At 45.7% G+C, this 13,215-nt stretch overlaps 1 protein-coding gene across 1 annotated transcript; it reads left to right on the top strand.

The window, feature by feature from the left end:
• The first annotated feature begins 5,302 nt into the window (after nucleotides 1–5,302).
• LOC144371859 (interleukin-20 receptor subunit beta-like) lies at nucleotides 5,303–11,490 on the top strand. The gene is made up of 3 exons (XM_078035185.1): nucleotides 5,303–5,423; nucleotides 7,472–7,622; nucleotides 11,195–11,490. Exons 1-3 carry the CDS (start codon nucleotides 5,319–5,321, stop codon nucleotides 11,392–11,394), a joined length of 456 nt encoding a protein of 151 aa, XP_077891311.1. The 5' UTR covers nucleotides 5,303–5,318; the 3' UTR covers nucleotides 11,395–11,490.
• The last annotated feature ends 1,725 nt before the right edge of the window (nucleotides 11,491–13,215 follow it).

Raw genomic sequence — 13,215 nt, 5'->3', positions numbered from 1 at the left:
ATTGGAGACCCAGATCCTTTGGGAGGAGAGAGAGATCTCAGTTTTCTTGACTATATATAGTCTTGTACTTAGAAGCCAAAACAAATATTCACCCTAAAGATCAGCTGGACCTGGGGCCTACCAGGCTCTAGTCTTCTCCAGGAATTTGCAACTGTTGAGTAGTGACAGCAGCAGAGAAAGTGCTCAATGTATTTCATTGGCAGTAAATACAAACTGATCACATTATTTAGAAGTGTGTAAGTATTGTAGGCTCAAGACACAGCTGACAACATTTCTGGATATAGGGAACTTAATATATGAAGGAGGAGATGGGCAGAAAATATACTAGGTCCATTCTTTTTCAATATGTATCCTTTAGCTACAGGGAGTTATTTAAGTTTAAATTAATTTAAATTAAACTCAAATATCTGCTTCCCAGTCACACCGGTCACATTTTGGATGCTCCAGGGCCATATGTGGCTAGTGGCTGCCATATTGAGCACTACCAGTACTGAACATTTCCATCAATTCAGAAAGTTCTACTGGGTAGCAATGCTTGAGGCAATTTCAGAGAGTGATTTGTGCTAGAACAACTGTAAGGCTGAGGCAAAAGGGCTGACTCTGCAGCTGCTTTATAATAGGTGGTTGGAAAGGCCTCTCTGAGGTGGTGATCCTTACATCAGATCTGCAAGGAACTATCCCTGTGAACAGCAGGGACAGATCATTTGAGAGAGTGAACAGCTAGTCAAAGGTCCTTTGGAATTAAGAGATCAGCATTCTGGGAGAAATGACCAGGAGGTCAGTGTGGCAAGAATATCTCTCTTCTGAGCAGGGTGAGAGAGAAGGCCAGAATCTTATAGCAATGGGGATGAGTTTGGATTCCATTCTAAGTGCTGTAAAAAGCCATGGAAGACAGAAATGTCATGGTATGCTCAGGGTGGTGAATGGCTTGAAGAACAGCAAGACCGGAGGCTGGGAGACCTCAGCAAGGCAGGACATGAGGGTGGTGAGATAAGGGTGCTGACTGTGGACATGGAGAGAAATACACAGATTGGGGTTCATGCCTAGGTTTCCCTTGGCTGGTGACAAAAGGAGTGAAGAATGGATGGTTGGTGAGGGAAGAGAGTGGAAGAGCTGGGGGTGGGGAGCAAATGCTGACTATGAAGAGTGGGAGAATGGAGACAGTTCCCATCACCTTTGCGCCTGGGTCAAGGGGTTGGTGTGATGCTGCATCTTCTTTTCTTTGGCCAGAGAGTACGAGAGCCTGTACATAAGCTGGATCTGGATCCCCACCAGCTGGTGCACAGTCATTGAAGAACCCAAGTGTGACGTCACGGATGACATCACTGCCACAGTCCCTTACAAACTTCGCGTCAGGGCCACATTGGGCTCCCAGACTTCTGCCTGGAGCACCCTGAAGCACCCCTTTAATCGAAACTCAAGTAAGGCACTTTTTTTCCTTACTCTCTGCTCTACCATGTTCCCCTTCTCATGTTCACCAAGACTTTCAGGATCCTTTTTATCATCAAAATAATCTTGCAAAGCTAGAGTATGGTGGATGTAAACCACTCTTACTGATACATTTTTGAAAAATATTTTTAGTTATAGATGGACATGATACCTTTGTTTTTATTTGTTTGTTGATTTATTTAATGAGGTGCTGAGGATCAAACCCAGTGCCTCACATGGGCTAGGCAAGCGCGCGACCACTGAGCTAAATCCCCAGCTCGCTGATATATTTTTAAAATTGCTGATCACTTCCCTCTCTTTGGTTCTTTGACTTTGGATGTCGTTGCTGACTGTCTTGGTCAGGGTTTGTGGATGGTGGAGACCCTGGCATTGGGAACCTGGCTATTCTGGAAATAGGGAGATAGCTCTAAGATTGCCTCTGACTACACCACTCGTACCTCCATAAATCTTATACTGCCTCCCTTCTGGTGCCTCCTGAATTTCATATTTACTGACTGTCAGCAACTTTGTTGTTTAAAAAGATCTATTTCTTTAATGGCCATGAGAAATAGTACCCTTCTGTGGTTGCTGGGAAATGACTCTTCTAATTGCTATAGTACCTGGAAAATGATTGAAAAAGAAGACAAGAATCCGGGTAGGTGTTCACATATAGCTGAGTGCAAGCAATGGCCAGAGCATGACAGGATGTGCAGAGGTGGAAAACAGTAGAAGCCAGGACTTGATGGATGGCAGGGGGTAGAGAAGCAGCTATCCATGTGGCTTTGATATGAAGCTTGTCAAGTCAACAGAAGGTAGCCATGGAAGAGAGAGTGTCTAGGCAAGGTCTGTCTCACAGCACAATCCTTCAGGCTGCTGTGTGGAAAGTGACCTGGAATGGGCAAGCCTGTCCAGAGCAGTGGAAGAGCGAGGAGAGGGTTGTAACACTCCAGCTGATTCAAGATGGAGCCCAGTCCCAAGCGTGGAGGAGAAGGAGGAGGAGGAAAGGATGAATTCAAGAGACATGATGAGTTAGAAAGGACGGGGCTTGGAGACCAGTTATTAGGGGATAGGGCTGGGAGAGATGGTGATGGTGTCCAGCTTCTGATTAGAGTCAGAGAGAATGTCATCCAAAGCAGAGACACTGGGAGAAGCAACTGGTCTTGAGCAATGAGAGACATCTGTGTCTCTGTGCCCTTTGTGATGGAGGTTCCAGCAGAATAACATGCCATGGATGCCTGACTGGCAGCTGGACATCAGGATCTGGGCCTCAGAGAGGTCAAAGCCAGAGACACACAACACCAGAGTTGGTAGCTAAAGATTTGGGAGAGTATAAGATTATCCAGGGAGAAGATATGGGAGACAAAGAGATCCTGGGGTCTTGGTGAACCTCAGGGTTTAACATGTCTATGGAGAGAAGATGGATGGGCTGGAAGGTCATGGAGGGAGAAAAGGCTGAAGGAGGCCCCTGCATGGGTCCTCAAGAAAGTGACCTCATGGAATGGAGGGGATGATAGTGTGGTTGCCGGGGTGGAAGACTGATGGAGGTGGGAAGCAACAGGGCAGCTCTTCCCCTAAGCAGGTGTGGGTGAGAATGCAGATGGTTGGGAGCTGCAGGAAGAACAAGGGCAAGGACCTTTGGTAGCCTTTTATTCAGAGGTGGCAGAAGATTCTCTGCTGTGAGTGAGGGCAGAGGAAGTAATGGGACAAGGTCAGGGTGGTTAAGGAACTTGTGACATTGGGTGGACCTTAGAAGGTGGGGGCTTAGAAGGTGGGGGCGCCCAAGCAAGAGGCTGAGGAAGATGAAGACAGCTTTGAAAGGGAAGTTGGCTCCGTGGAACTTGAGGGATGTGGTTCAAATCCCAGTTCAGTCACTTGATGCTTGGGTCCCTGCCTTTTCCTCTGTAAAAGAGGCAACAGGTTGCTTCACTGGATAGTTGTAGGGACCACATGAGAAGAAATGTGTAAATTACTCAGCGGAGTGCTATCCTACCATAGCATTCAACTGTGGGTAGGTGTTATCACTTTTTGCTCTAGGGATGCCTGGAGTCGAGAGCCAGAGAACAGAGGAGTGGAGGGGTGGGGCAGGAACAGGATTGTTGGAATGAAATACCAGTAGGAATTGTGGTGCCAAAAATGGATTCCTCCCTCTGGCCTCCTTCCTAGGCAATGGGAGGACTTAGTGGAAATGGTAGGATCCTAGGCACTGGGGGAGGGCACTGCAGCTCTACCTCTGCCTGCAGTACCCAGGTAGCACCCAGCACCACCTCCCTCTGACACCTGGGAGATGCCAAGACTATTGCTGGGGATTGGCAGCTGTTGGAAGGAAGACTGGGGTCAAATAGATAAGGGAGTGCCTTCCAAACTATGTGGGCAGGGCTGTGCTGTCAAACATGGGCTGAGAAGGCCAGAATAAACAGGAAAAGGTCTTGCTGCAGGGGGAGCTGAAGAAAGGAGCCCGTACTTGCATCAGAAGGTTGAAGATGTGTTCTTGAGCTATCCCTGCACAGTGGAATCAGCAACTGGGCTGGGTGGCTTGGTGATCTCTTAAAGGCATTCCGTCTGTCCTTTTCTGTTTGTAAAAGGCTACTCTGACTTTCCCCCAGGAATGTGAAAGATCCTTCTTTAAGGCTCCCCTATAGAGGATCTTCTGCCCTTAACCTTGTTGGGAGCAGAGGTTCTTAGCCTCAACTGCATGTTGGAGTCGAGGAGGAGCTTGAGAACCACATTCCTGGGGCCCATTCCTGGAGGGTCTGATTTGACTGATTTGTGTGCATCCTGGTCATTGGGAGTTCAAAATTCTTCCTAGTTATTTTAATTATAGCTGGACTTGGGATTGCCTGGTACAAAGAATAAACACCCCTCATGGGGGAGCTAGAAACATAGACATGGGCTCAAATTCTGGTCATTAACTGTGATTCTGGGAAAGTCCCTTAACATTTCCATACAAACAGAATAATATTTACCCTCTTAGGTTTCCTGGGTGGATTAAATGAGACAAGTATGCAGAATGCTTAGGACAGAGGTTCCTGGCCCAACACTGTCAAAAAATTCTTCTATGAACTTTGGGTCATTTTCTCTAATAATATCTATCCTCCATAAAGATGGAGGTCAGAGGACCTGGATCTGCAAGGCACATATGGATTTATCATCAGTAGCGAGGGGGTGGGAGCTGCCTCTGTGACCCCTTCTGTTCTTGGCCTGCTGGTGGGGATTCCTCTCTCTTTGGGATCCAAGTAATGTAAAAGATGATATTTATATTTAAATTGTAATTTCTAGAGTCAATGTTAAAATTTGTAAAAAGCCTTTGACTTGCCAATAATATCCCTCTGTCAGGATGTGAGATGAGGCCTAGAACAGAATAGCTAACCTATCCACAGGCCTCTGGTGGTTTGCAGATGTCTGAAAGTATTCAGATGCCTGTACATGCCACTGTCTATGAGAACTATAGGGATGCACATGCCCTTCTAGGTATGTTCATTCCTAAGGGGAAAAGATGGGGCCCAGCTATGCTCCACATAGATCCAAGTTCAGGCAGGTGTTTGGCAAGCATTAAGAAACGACATCTGCTCATTAGATGAGCCAAGGTGAAGAGCAATGTCTACTAAAATATTAGGTTAGTGGAACCTGGAGCACACAATTTTAGAAGGGAAAGTAATAATGTCTACTTGAGTATGTAATCCCTTTTTTCTCTTTTCTTGAGTATATATATTTCTGGAAAAGAATAGAAGACTTTATCGAAGTTAAGAGGCCAAAAAAAAAACAAAACCCAGAATCATAGTAAATCTTTGCCATTTGGGTTTCATTCATTCATCATTAAAAAAGTGGTCCTGCCTGGGACTGGCTTTGATTCTGCCCTTGTCTTGCCAACAGCCATCCTCACCCCACCCAGGATGGAGGTTTCCAAGGATGGCTTCCACCTGGTCATTGAACTGGAAGACCTGGGGCCACAGTTTGAGTTCCTCGTGGCCTACTGGAGGAGGGAGCCTGGTGCCAAGGTGAGTCGGGCTTTGTGGGGAGATGGCACAGCTCTCTGAGGGTGGGTGAGGAGAGCCAGGTCCTGCAGTGCTCACTGTCTGGGCAGCCTGAGAATGAGCAGCTCTGGGTGAAGCCTGTGGAGGGAGAGATGACTAGATGCTGACCATTCCGTGGGCCTCTTTAAAAAATAAAAATGCCTTAGTCCACTTTGGTCTTGGCTGGGAACATTTTCAGGCAGATCTGCTGAAGTTTGGGGGACAGTCTCATGCCCCAAACTAAGCTAGATTGACCTGGAACATCTTTTGAATGGACTTTTCCCCTCTCTCATCAGCTGATCTCCTCAGCCAGTTAAGGGAAGCAGGCCAGGGTGTTCCAGATCAACTGGATGATTTCAAGAGCCTACGAGGCTGGTACAAGCCTCTTGAGGGTGTGGATCTTGGCAGGGAAGAGAAGGGGGCAGCCAGCCAGGAGCTGGCTTATGAATAAGCACATTTAATTAGGAGCAGGTAGGCCATGCAGAAAGCCCGGGAGGGAGCTGCCCCTCCCCGTGGGAAGGCTGCTGTAGTCCAGGTGAGTGGAGTCCAGCCCTCACAAAACAGCAGCAGCAGAAGGGGTGGGGCACCAATGAAAAGTGAGGGGACACTCAAATCCATGGAGCCCCTGTCCAAGCTGAGAGGGAGACAGGGCCTAGAGGCCCGCTCCCATCAGCACCAGGAAGTAATGGGCTTTCTCAGAGTATTAATATGGGCTCTCACAGAATCCCTGAGCAGAGCTGGCAGAGTCTCCTTTCTCCAGGGACCCCTACCTGTGGTGGCCTTGCTTCCTTCCGCTGAGTCCTCTTCCTGTGGCTCCCTGCCCAGCTTACTCCCAGGCCCTGCCCTTCATCACACCTTCCAACATACGCCTATGATGGTGCCTCCCAGCAACTCAAGGCCTCTGAGCCTGAGGCCTCTCACAGTATCCTCTCCCCTTTATCCCTACTTCCAGATCTAGGTATTCAGTTTCCCAAGACCAAAGTCTTTGGAGAGGAATCCCATTGTTCATGCTCATCGGGCCAACCTTAGTGGTTGCAGGGAGCTACTTGGTCTCTGATAGGACGCTTCTCAGACTGGAGGTATCCCAGATCACTTAGTGGTGTCTGAGGGCAGTGCATATGCCCTGCCACACACTCAATAGGGGCTTTAGGTTGGGAAGAGTCCCCTGGAAGGTGGGTGGGGGCAGGTAGGGCAGGCAATAATACCAGCCCTTATCCCCATGAGGTCAGAGCCAACTGATAGGACATGGCATTGCCAACCAGACAGGTGGAGTGGTGCTGGGGACAGGGTCAGCACCTGGCAGGAGGCAGCACACAGCTCCCTCAGATTCTTTGGGACAGAGTGGCTCCCCACCCTTGTAACTGGCAGGGCCAGTGCTGAAAGAGAAGTATGTGCCCTGAGTCACCTAGGCTCAGCCTACACAAGCCTCTGCAGGCTCAGATGCAGAGCATAGGCCTGGGGCAGGCGGTGGATGTGGAAAGGTGGACAGCAGAGTGCATAGACAGAGGGATGGATGGGCAAGTGGGGAGGCATGGCCCACCAGCTCTCTGATTTTATGCACTGATCTCTGTGGCAGCAGTGACCATGCCAAATCCTTGCCCAGTCAGATTTCCAAATTTCCAGTCTCTGCTCAAGTATAATCCTTTCAGAAAGGTTTCTGCTAACCACATTGTCTAAACTAGTGCCTCCCTGTCACTCTCTAGCCCCTTGCCTTTTCTCTGCACAGCTTTTATGGCCACCTGACATGTATGTATATATTGTTGGTCTTCCCCACGACAGCTCTACAACAGCAGACTTTGCCTCATTCGTTATATGCTCTGTCCCTGTTCCTGGAATAGTGCCTGATACTTATTAGGTGCCTAATAAACGTGAGTGGATAAACGAGCAAGTGAGTGCAAACATGCGTGAGTAACAGGGAACATTCTGTATGTACCCCAGATAGGAAATTTCTGCAGTGTTCCCTTCCTGGCTCTCCTCAACCTTTCCAGTCATGCTACCCTCAGAGAATAACTGTGTTTTCTATTCTCCCAAAGGAACAGACCAAAGTGGTGAGGAGTAGGGGCGTTCCTGTGCACCTGGAAACCATGGACCCAGGAGCCACATACTGTGTGAAGGCCCAGTCTCTGGTGAAGGTCATCGGGAGGCACAGTGCCTTCAACCAGGCAGAGTGTGTGGAGGTGCAAAGTAAAGAAGATCTGCCTGTGCCTTGGGCCCCTGCAGAGGTGACAGCCCCTCTTGGTGCATGCTCAGGTGCCTTTGATTCTGATCCTTCCCTTGATTTCACAGACCTGGGTGGGTTCCGGTGGTGAATGTGTGCAGGAGGCCATCCTAGTGCTGGGTGGGGATCTTTAGGCAGCTGTCACTCTCCCCTTGAGAGCTTCCTCCTCCCTGGGCCAGATGTGTCAAGGCTGATGAATACTGCCTGTGATTAGAGGTGGCTGCAGGAGAGGCCACCAGGTTTCTTGGCAAGCCTGGGAAGGAGGTCATACACCATACAATTCCACAGTTTCTTTTATTGGAAGGGTCTTTATGGAGTGTCTCCAGAAGCCTCTTTTTTCCCCCCTTGACATTAAAATTTTTTTTTTAGTTGTAGATGGACACAATACCTTTAATTAATTAATTAATTTTTTATGTGGTGCTAAGGATTGAACTCATTGTCTCACAGTTGCGAGGCAAGTTTTCTACCACTGAGCTACACCTCCAGACCCCCCTTGAAATGTTATGGTCTAAAAACTTGAATAACTTGAAAACCCTTTTGGAAAAAATAAACCCAACAAAATTCTACATCCTATGATCCTACCATTCAAATATCACCACTTGTGTGTGTGTGTGAGTGATCTTTTAGCCTTGAATATATAGTACATTCATATGTGCAAAAAATATAAGAGACACATGGAAATTTTATTTTCCATATCCATTTTTTCCACCCATAAAATTCCTATACCCTCTACCATAGATACGGACTTCTTGCATATACTTCTGAAGACTTTTTAATGCATATACAAGTAAATGAGAATATGTTTACATATATTGCCTTTCCTTTTCTTTGTGGGGTGGGTACTAGGGATTGAACTCAGGGGCACTTGACCCCTGAGCCACATCCCTAGCCCTATTTTGTATTTTATTTAGAGACAGGGGTCTGTCTGAGTTGCTTAGCATCTCTCTGTTGCTGAGGCTAGCAAAAATGGTGGCATGTTCTATACATTTTTCTGGATCTTGTCTTTTTCATTTTATGTATCTTATAGATTTTGCCGTATTAATGAAGTGGTTCCTTTATCCTTCTTTATTGCTACATACTATTTCATTATATGTATATGAAATAACTGATTTAACTAGTCCCCTATTAATGGGCACTTAGTTTTTCGCAAAATATTTTGGTATTATAGCCAATGCTCTAATTAATTTCTGCTAATACATTGATTATTTTGCCAGGGATGGGTGTGTAGCTCAGTGGTAGAGAGCTTGTCTAGCATGCACAAGACCTTAAGTTTGACCCTCCCAACATTGTGAGAAAAAAAAAGATAATTTTTCTGGTATACATTTATTTGAAGGATAAATTATTCGAGGTAGATTGACTTGGTTGAAGATATAGACCTTTAATTTTGATTAAATTAAATGTCTATATCAAATTGCCCTCCAAAGGAGCGTAGCCCTCAGTCATTACCTAAACGTCGGAGTTGTATAGCATATAAACACTGTGCCTATTTTTCTGTTTTTCCCCAATAACATATCTATAACTGTTCCCATGTAAATTTTCTGATTATTATTTTATTCACTTTCAAAAAAATCATGTCTTGTTTAAAAAATCCAATCAACACAGAAATTTTAAAAAGGGTCAGAGTTAAATATTGTCCACTCTTCCCCATATACCACTCAGGAGGTTTCCTTTGGTGAGTCTGGCATTTAATCCTCCCAGTACTGTCTGTGTGATTCCAGTGCTCACACACACAAAGGGGCCTATCCCATACCTAGTGTTCTGTGCCTGGCTCGTCTTCACTTGGCAATATATCATGAGCATCATTTTATGTCAGTATCTTTGGGTCCACCTCAGTTTTTTTAAATGCTGCATAGTAAACCAGTATATTTACTATCTCCTTATTAATGAGAATATTTTGTGTTTTCTAGTCCTTTGCCACTATAAACCATGCTGTAGTAACCAAGTGTGTATCTGTCCCAATTCTCATTTTAATAGCTGAATGACTAGCCTACCATTCTGGTGAATCCCCTTTATTGGGTATTTGAATCACTTCTGTTTGCTTTTTGGGGGAGGGTAGGTACCAGGGATTGAACTTAGGGTCACTCAAACACTGAGTCATGTCTCCAGTCCTATTTTACATTTTAATTAGAGACAGGGTCTTACTGAGTTGCTTAGCACCTTGCTTTTACTGAGGCTGGCTTTGAACTTGTGATTCTCCTGCATCAGCCTCCCGATCTGCTGGGATTACAGGCAGGCGCCACCACACCCAGCTTTCATTTGCTTTTGAAGATGATATTCATTCTTTTATTAAATGAATATTTACTGAGTATTCACTGTGTGCCAAATCCTGGCCTGTGCACTTGGATACAGCAGGGAAATCCCTGCTCTCAAGAACCTCCCCTCTAGTGAAGACAGACTCCCAACAAGCAAAAGATGGCATGGTATCAGTGGGTTCCATGAGGAAAATTTACCAGAACATGCCTGGAGGGGTGGGAGGGGCAGGGACCACTCTGGGCAGAGAAGGGGGTTCTGTTGCTGTATTCCAGAAGTTTCCATGAACAGACCGATGCATATAATTGTTTCCTTTCTTGGAATTATTTTTTTGGAATTGAAATCACAGGAGTGGATTGAAAGGGTATGAACATTTGTGTATCTCTCAATGTACACTGCTAAAATAATTTTCAAAATCTTTGAAACAATATGCATGGCCCCAGCCACTTGTGTGACTACCAGCTTCTCCACAACCTCCCTGGCTAAGTTACCCTTCACATTGTGAGCTAACTACCCGACCAGGGGGTGCTTAAATGGGCTACTCCAGGTTACACAGAACAGAGATGGGAAAATACTGCATTCCCCTTCTGCATCTCCAGATGCCCAGGTCTGATCCTTTCTGCTACATTTACAATTACAATAATTATGGGCTTTGGAGCTAACCCTATCTGTGTGACCTGGGATAAATTGCCTAACCATTCTGAGCATAGAATCATCTTATAGAAGCAGAGAAACTCATGCCCATTGCAAAGATCAGGGGTTTACCACCCAGCACCCAGAATAGAGATGGAAGGAGGAGCCACATAACAGGGGCTTGATATATCATAGTTATTATGTGACTGTTTTCCGGAATTAATATTCTCTTCCATAAGATGGATCAGTGCTAAGAGCAAATTGTGAAACACTTTGTTTTCGGTTACCACCAGCCAGTTCTGGGGCCTGGCCGGGTGCCTTCCTCTGGCAGCTGTGCCAGGTATGTGCTAACACCACTCTTGCCTTCACACACAATGCTCCTCCCTTCCCCTTCCTGAGAAAGAGATTTTAATCTTCTCTGGAGCTTTCTGGAAAGCATACCTTAATCTAGATTTTCTAGATTAAATCTAAAATTTAGATTTTAGAAAAATGGCGGCAATTTTGGTCACAAGAACACATTATCAAATCTCAGGTTTCTGGCTTCTGCCGTCTTGATTGACATTCGGCGTCAACTCCAGGGGTCAGGGGAGGCCTGGGTTTGGAGGCTTCCCCTTCATTGTGGTTTCTAAGCGTCTTCTTGTCTTTCTGTCTCCAGAAGAGGCTCTCCCGCTGGCCCTGGCCCTGTTTGCCTTCCTTGGCTTCATGCTGATCCTCGTGATTGTGCCGTTATCCATCTGGAAAATGGGTCAGCTGCTCCAGTACTCCTGCTGCCCCGTGGTGGTCCTCCCAGACACCTTGGTAAATAAGCTTCCTCTTTCCTTGCAGCATGACGCTGATCAGAGGGCTGTACCTTAGGCCTTAGGTGGGCATGGCATGCTTTTTGTGGGTTTTTTGGTTTTTAGAGAAGAGCACCTGTCTCAGTCTGTATTGCTAAAATAGAATATCACAGATTGGGTAATTCATAAACAATAGAAGTTCATTTGGTTCTGAGGAAAATATGACCTTTGACCTTTGGGTTTGACTTATTTTGCTTAACATAATATTCTTAAGTTCCATTCTTTATGACTGGCTGAAACTCCATTGTGTATATATACCACATTTTCTTTATCCATTCATCCATCGATGGACATCTAGGCTGGTTCCACAGTTTGGCTATTGTGAATTGTGCTGCTATAAACATGGGTGTGCATGGATCACTATAGTATAACAACTAATTCTTCAGGATAAATACTGAGGAGTGGTATAGCTGGGTCATATGGTGGTTTCATTCTTAGTCTTTTGAGGAATCTCCGTGCTGATTTCCATAGTGGCTGTAGTAATATACAATCCTACTAACAGTATAGAAGTGTTCCTTTCTCTCCATGTCCTCTTCAGCATTTATTATTGTTTGTGTGCTTGTTGTTGCCATTCTAACTGGAGTGAGATGAAATCTCATTTTAGTTTTGGTTTGCATTTCTCCAATTGCCAATTATGTTGAACATTTTTTAATGTATTGTTGGCCATTTGCATTTCTTCTTTTGAGACATCTGTTTAATTCATTTTCTCATTAATAAATTGAGGGTTTTTTTTGGGGGGGAATACCAGGGATTGAACTCAGGGACACTCAACCACTGAGCCACATCCCCAGCCCTGTTTTGCATTTTATTTAGAGACAGGGTCTCACTGAGTTGCTTCACACCACGCTTTTGTTGAGCTGGCTTTAAACTTGGGATCCTTCTGCCTCAGCATTCCCAGCTGCTGGGATTACAGGCGTGCACCACAGAGCCTGGCTGAGTTTTTTTGATGCTGAATTTTTTGAGTTCTTTATATATTCTGGCTATTAATCCTCTGTCAGAAGAAGCAGCACAGTTTTTCTCCTATTCTGTAGGTTCTTTCTTCCCATTCTCAAGTCCTTTTATGATCTACATCAATCCATTGGTGAAAGTAGAGCCCTCAGCTAATCATCTCTCAAAGGTCCCACATTAAGGCTGTTGCCTTGGGAATTCAGTTTGCAATACATGCTTTTGGAAGAACATATTCAAACCACAGCAATTTCTAATCAGAGGGTATAGGAGAGATCTCCCTTCTCCAGGGTATTTTTCAGAATCAGCATTCTAACGTTTGAATCACATCGCAAGTTTGGAATAAAAATTCCAAACTTTTGCTTTGATGTTTACCTTACCTGTGCAAGTACCCATGGGCTTTTAATACTGGGTCAGGATAATCACCTCTTAAGGCCTCCATACCCTGTCCGTGCTCTTCCTAAACCACAGATGGTCACCCCTGGGCACCAGTGTGGTCATTGCCACAAGGGCTGATCCTGATCCCTGCCAAAGTCTGGTCTTGGATGGGTAAATGCTTGTACTCTGCAGAGTGAATTGTCAGCTAGTATCAATGTTATGTAAGCAGCTATTACTCTCAGAGCCCAGCACAAGCCCCAGCCAAGCACCCTGTTAGATTTAGTTCTCCCAAATCCTCAGACCCCAGATACTCTGTTGCAGCCTGAGTCCCCACCCCACCTCAGGCTTCCCTGCCTCCAGGCCTGTCTATCCTGACAGCTTTCCTAGCCTCAAGTCTAGATCTTAATAAACTTGTTACTCCTGCAAGGCTTGAGCTGCCCCTGCAAACTGTCTACCTCTTTTCTGAGCTCAGCAGTTCTAGGGGTCTCGGGGCAGGAACATGTCTTCACAGCATGAC

Source organism: Ictidomys tridecemlineatus, chromosome Y (genome assembly GCF_052094955.1).
Source record: "Ictidomys tridecemlineatus isolate mIctTri1 chromosome Y, mIctTri1.hap1, whole genome shotgun sequence".
NCBI classification, from domain to species: Eukaryota; Metazoa; Chordata; class Mammalia; order Rodentia; family Sciuridae; genus Ictidomys; species Ictidomys tridecemlineatus.
Note: the sequence above shows the minus strand (reverse complement) of the source record. Positions and strands in the feature narration are given on the sequence as shown.

What these genes read in the sequence shown, in the direction of transcription:
- LOC144371859 (XM_078035185.1), top strand. Translation starts at nt 5,319, where the DNA reads ATGGAGGTTTCCAAGGATGGCTTCCACCTGGTCATTGAACTGGAAGAC. An exon ending in GGAGGGAGCCTGGTGCCAAG is followed by an intron (nt 5,424 to 7,471) that starts GTGAGTCGGGCT and finishes ATTCTCCCAAAG; the next exon opens with GAACAGACCAAAGTGGTGAG. An exon ending in AGAGTGTGTGGAGGTGCAAA is followed by an intron (nt 7,623 to 11,194) that starts GTAAAGAAGATC and finishes TTCTGTCTCCAG; the next exon opens with AAGAGGCTCTCCCGCTGGCC.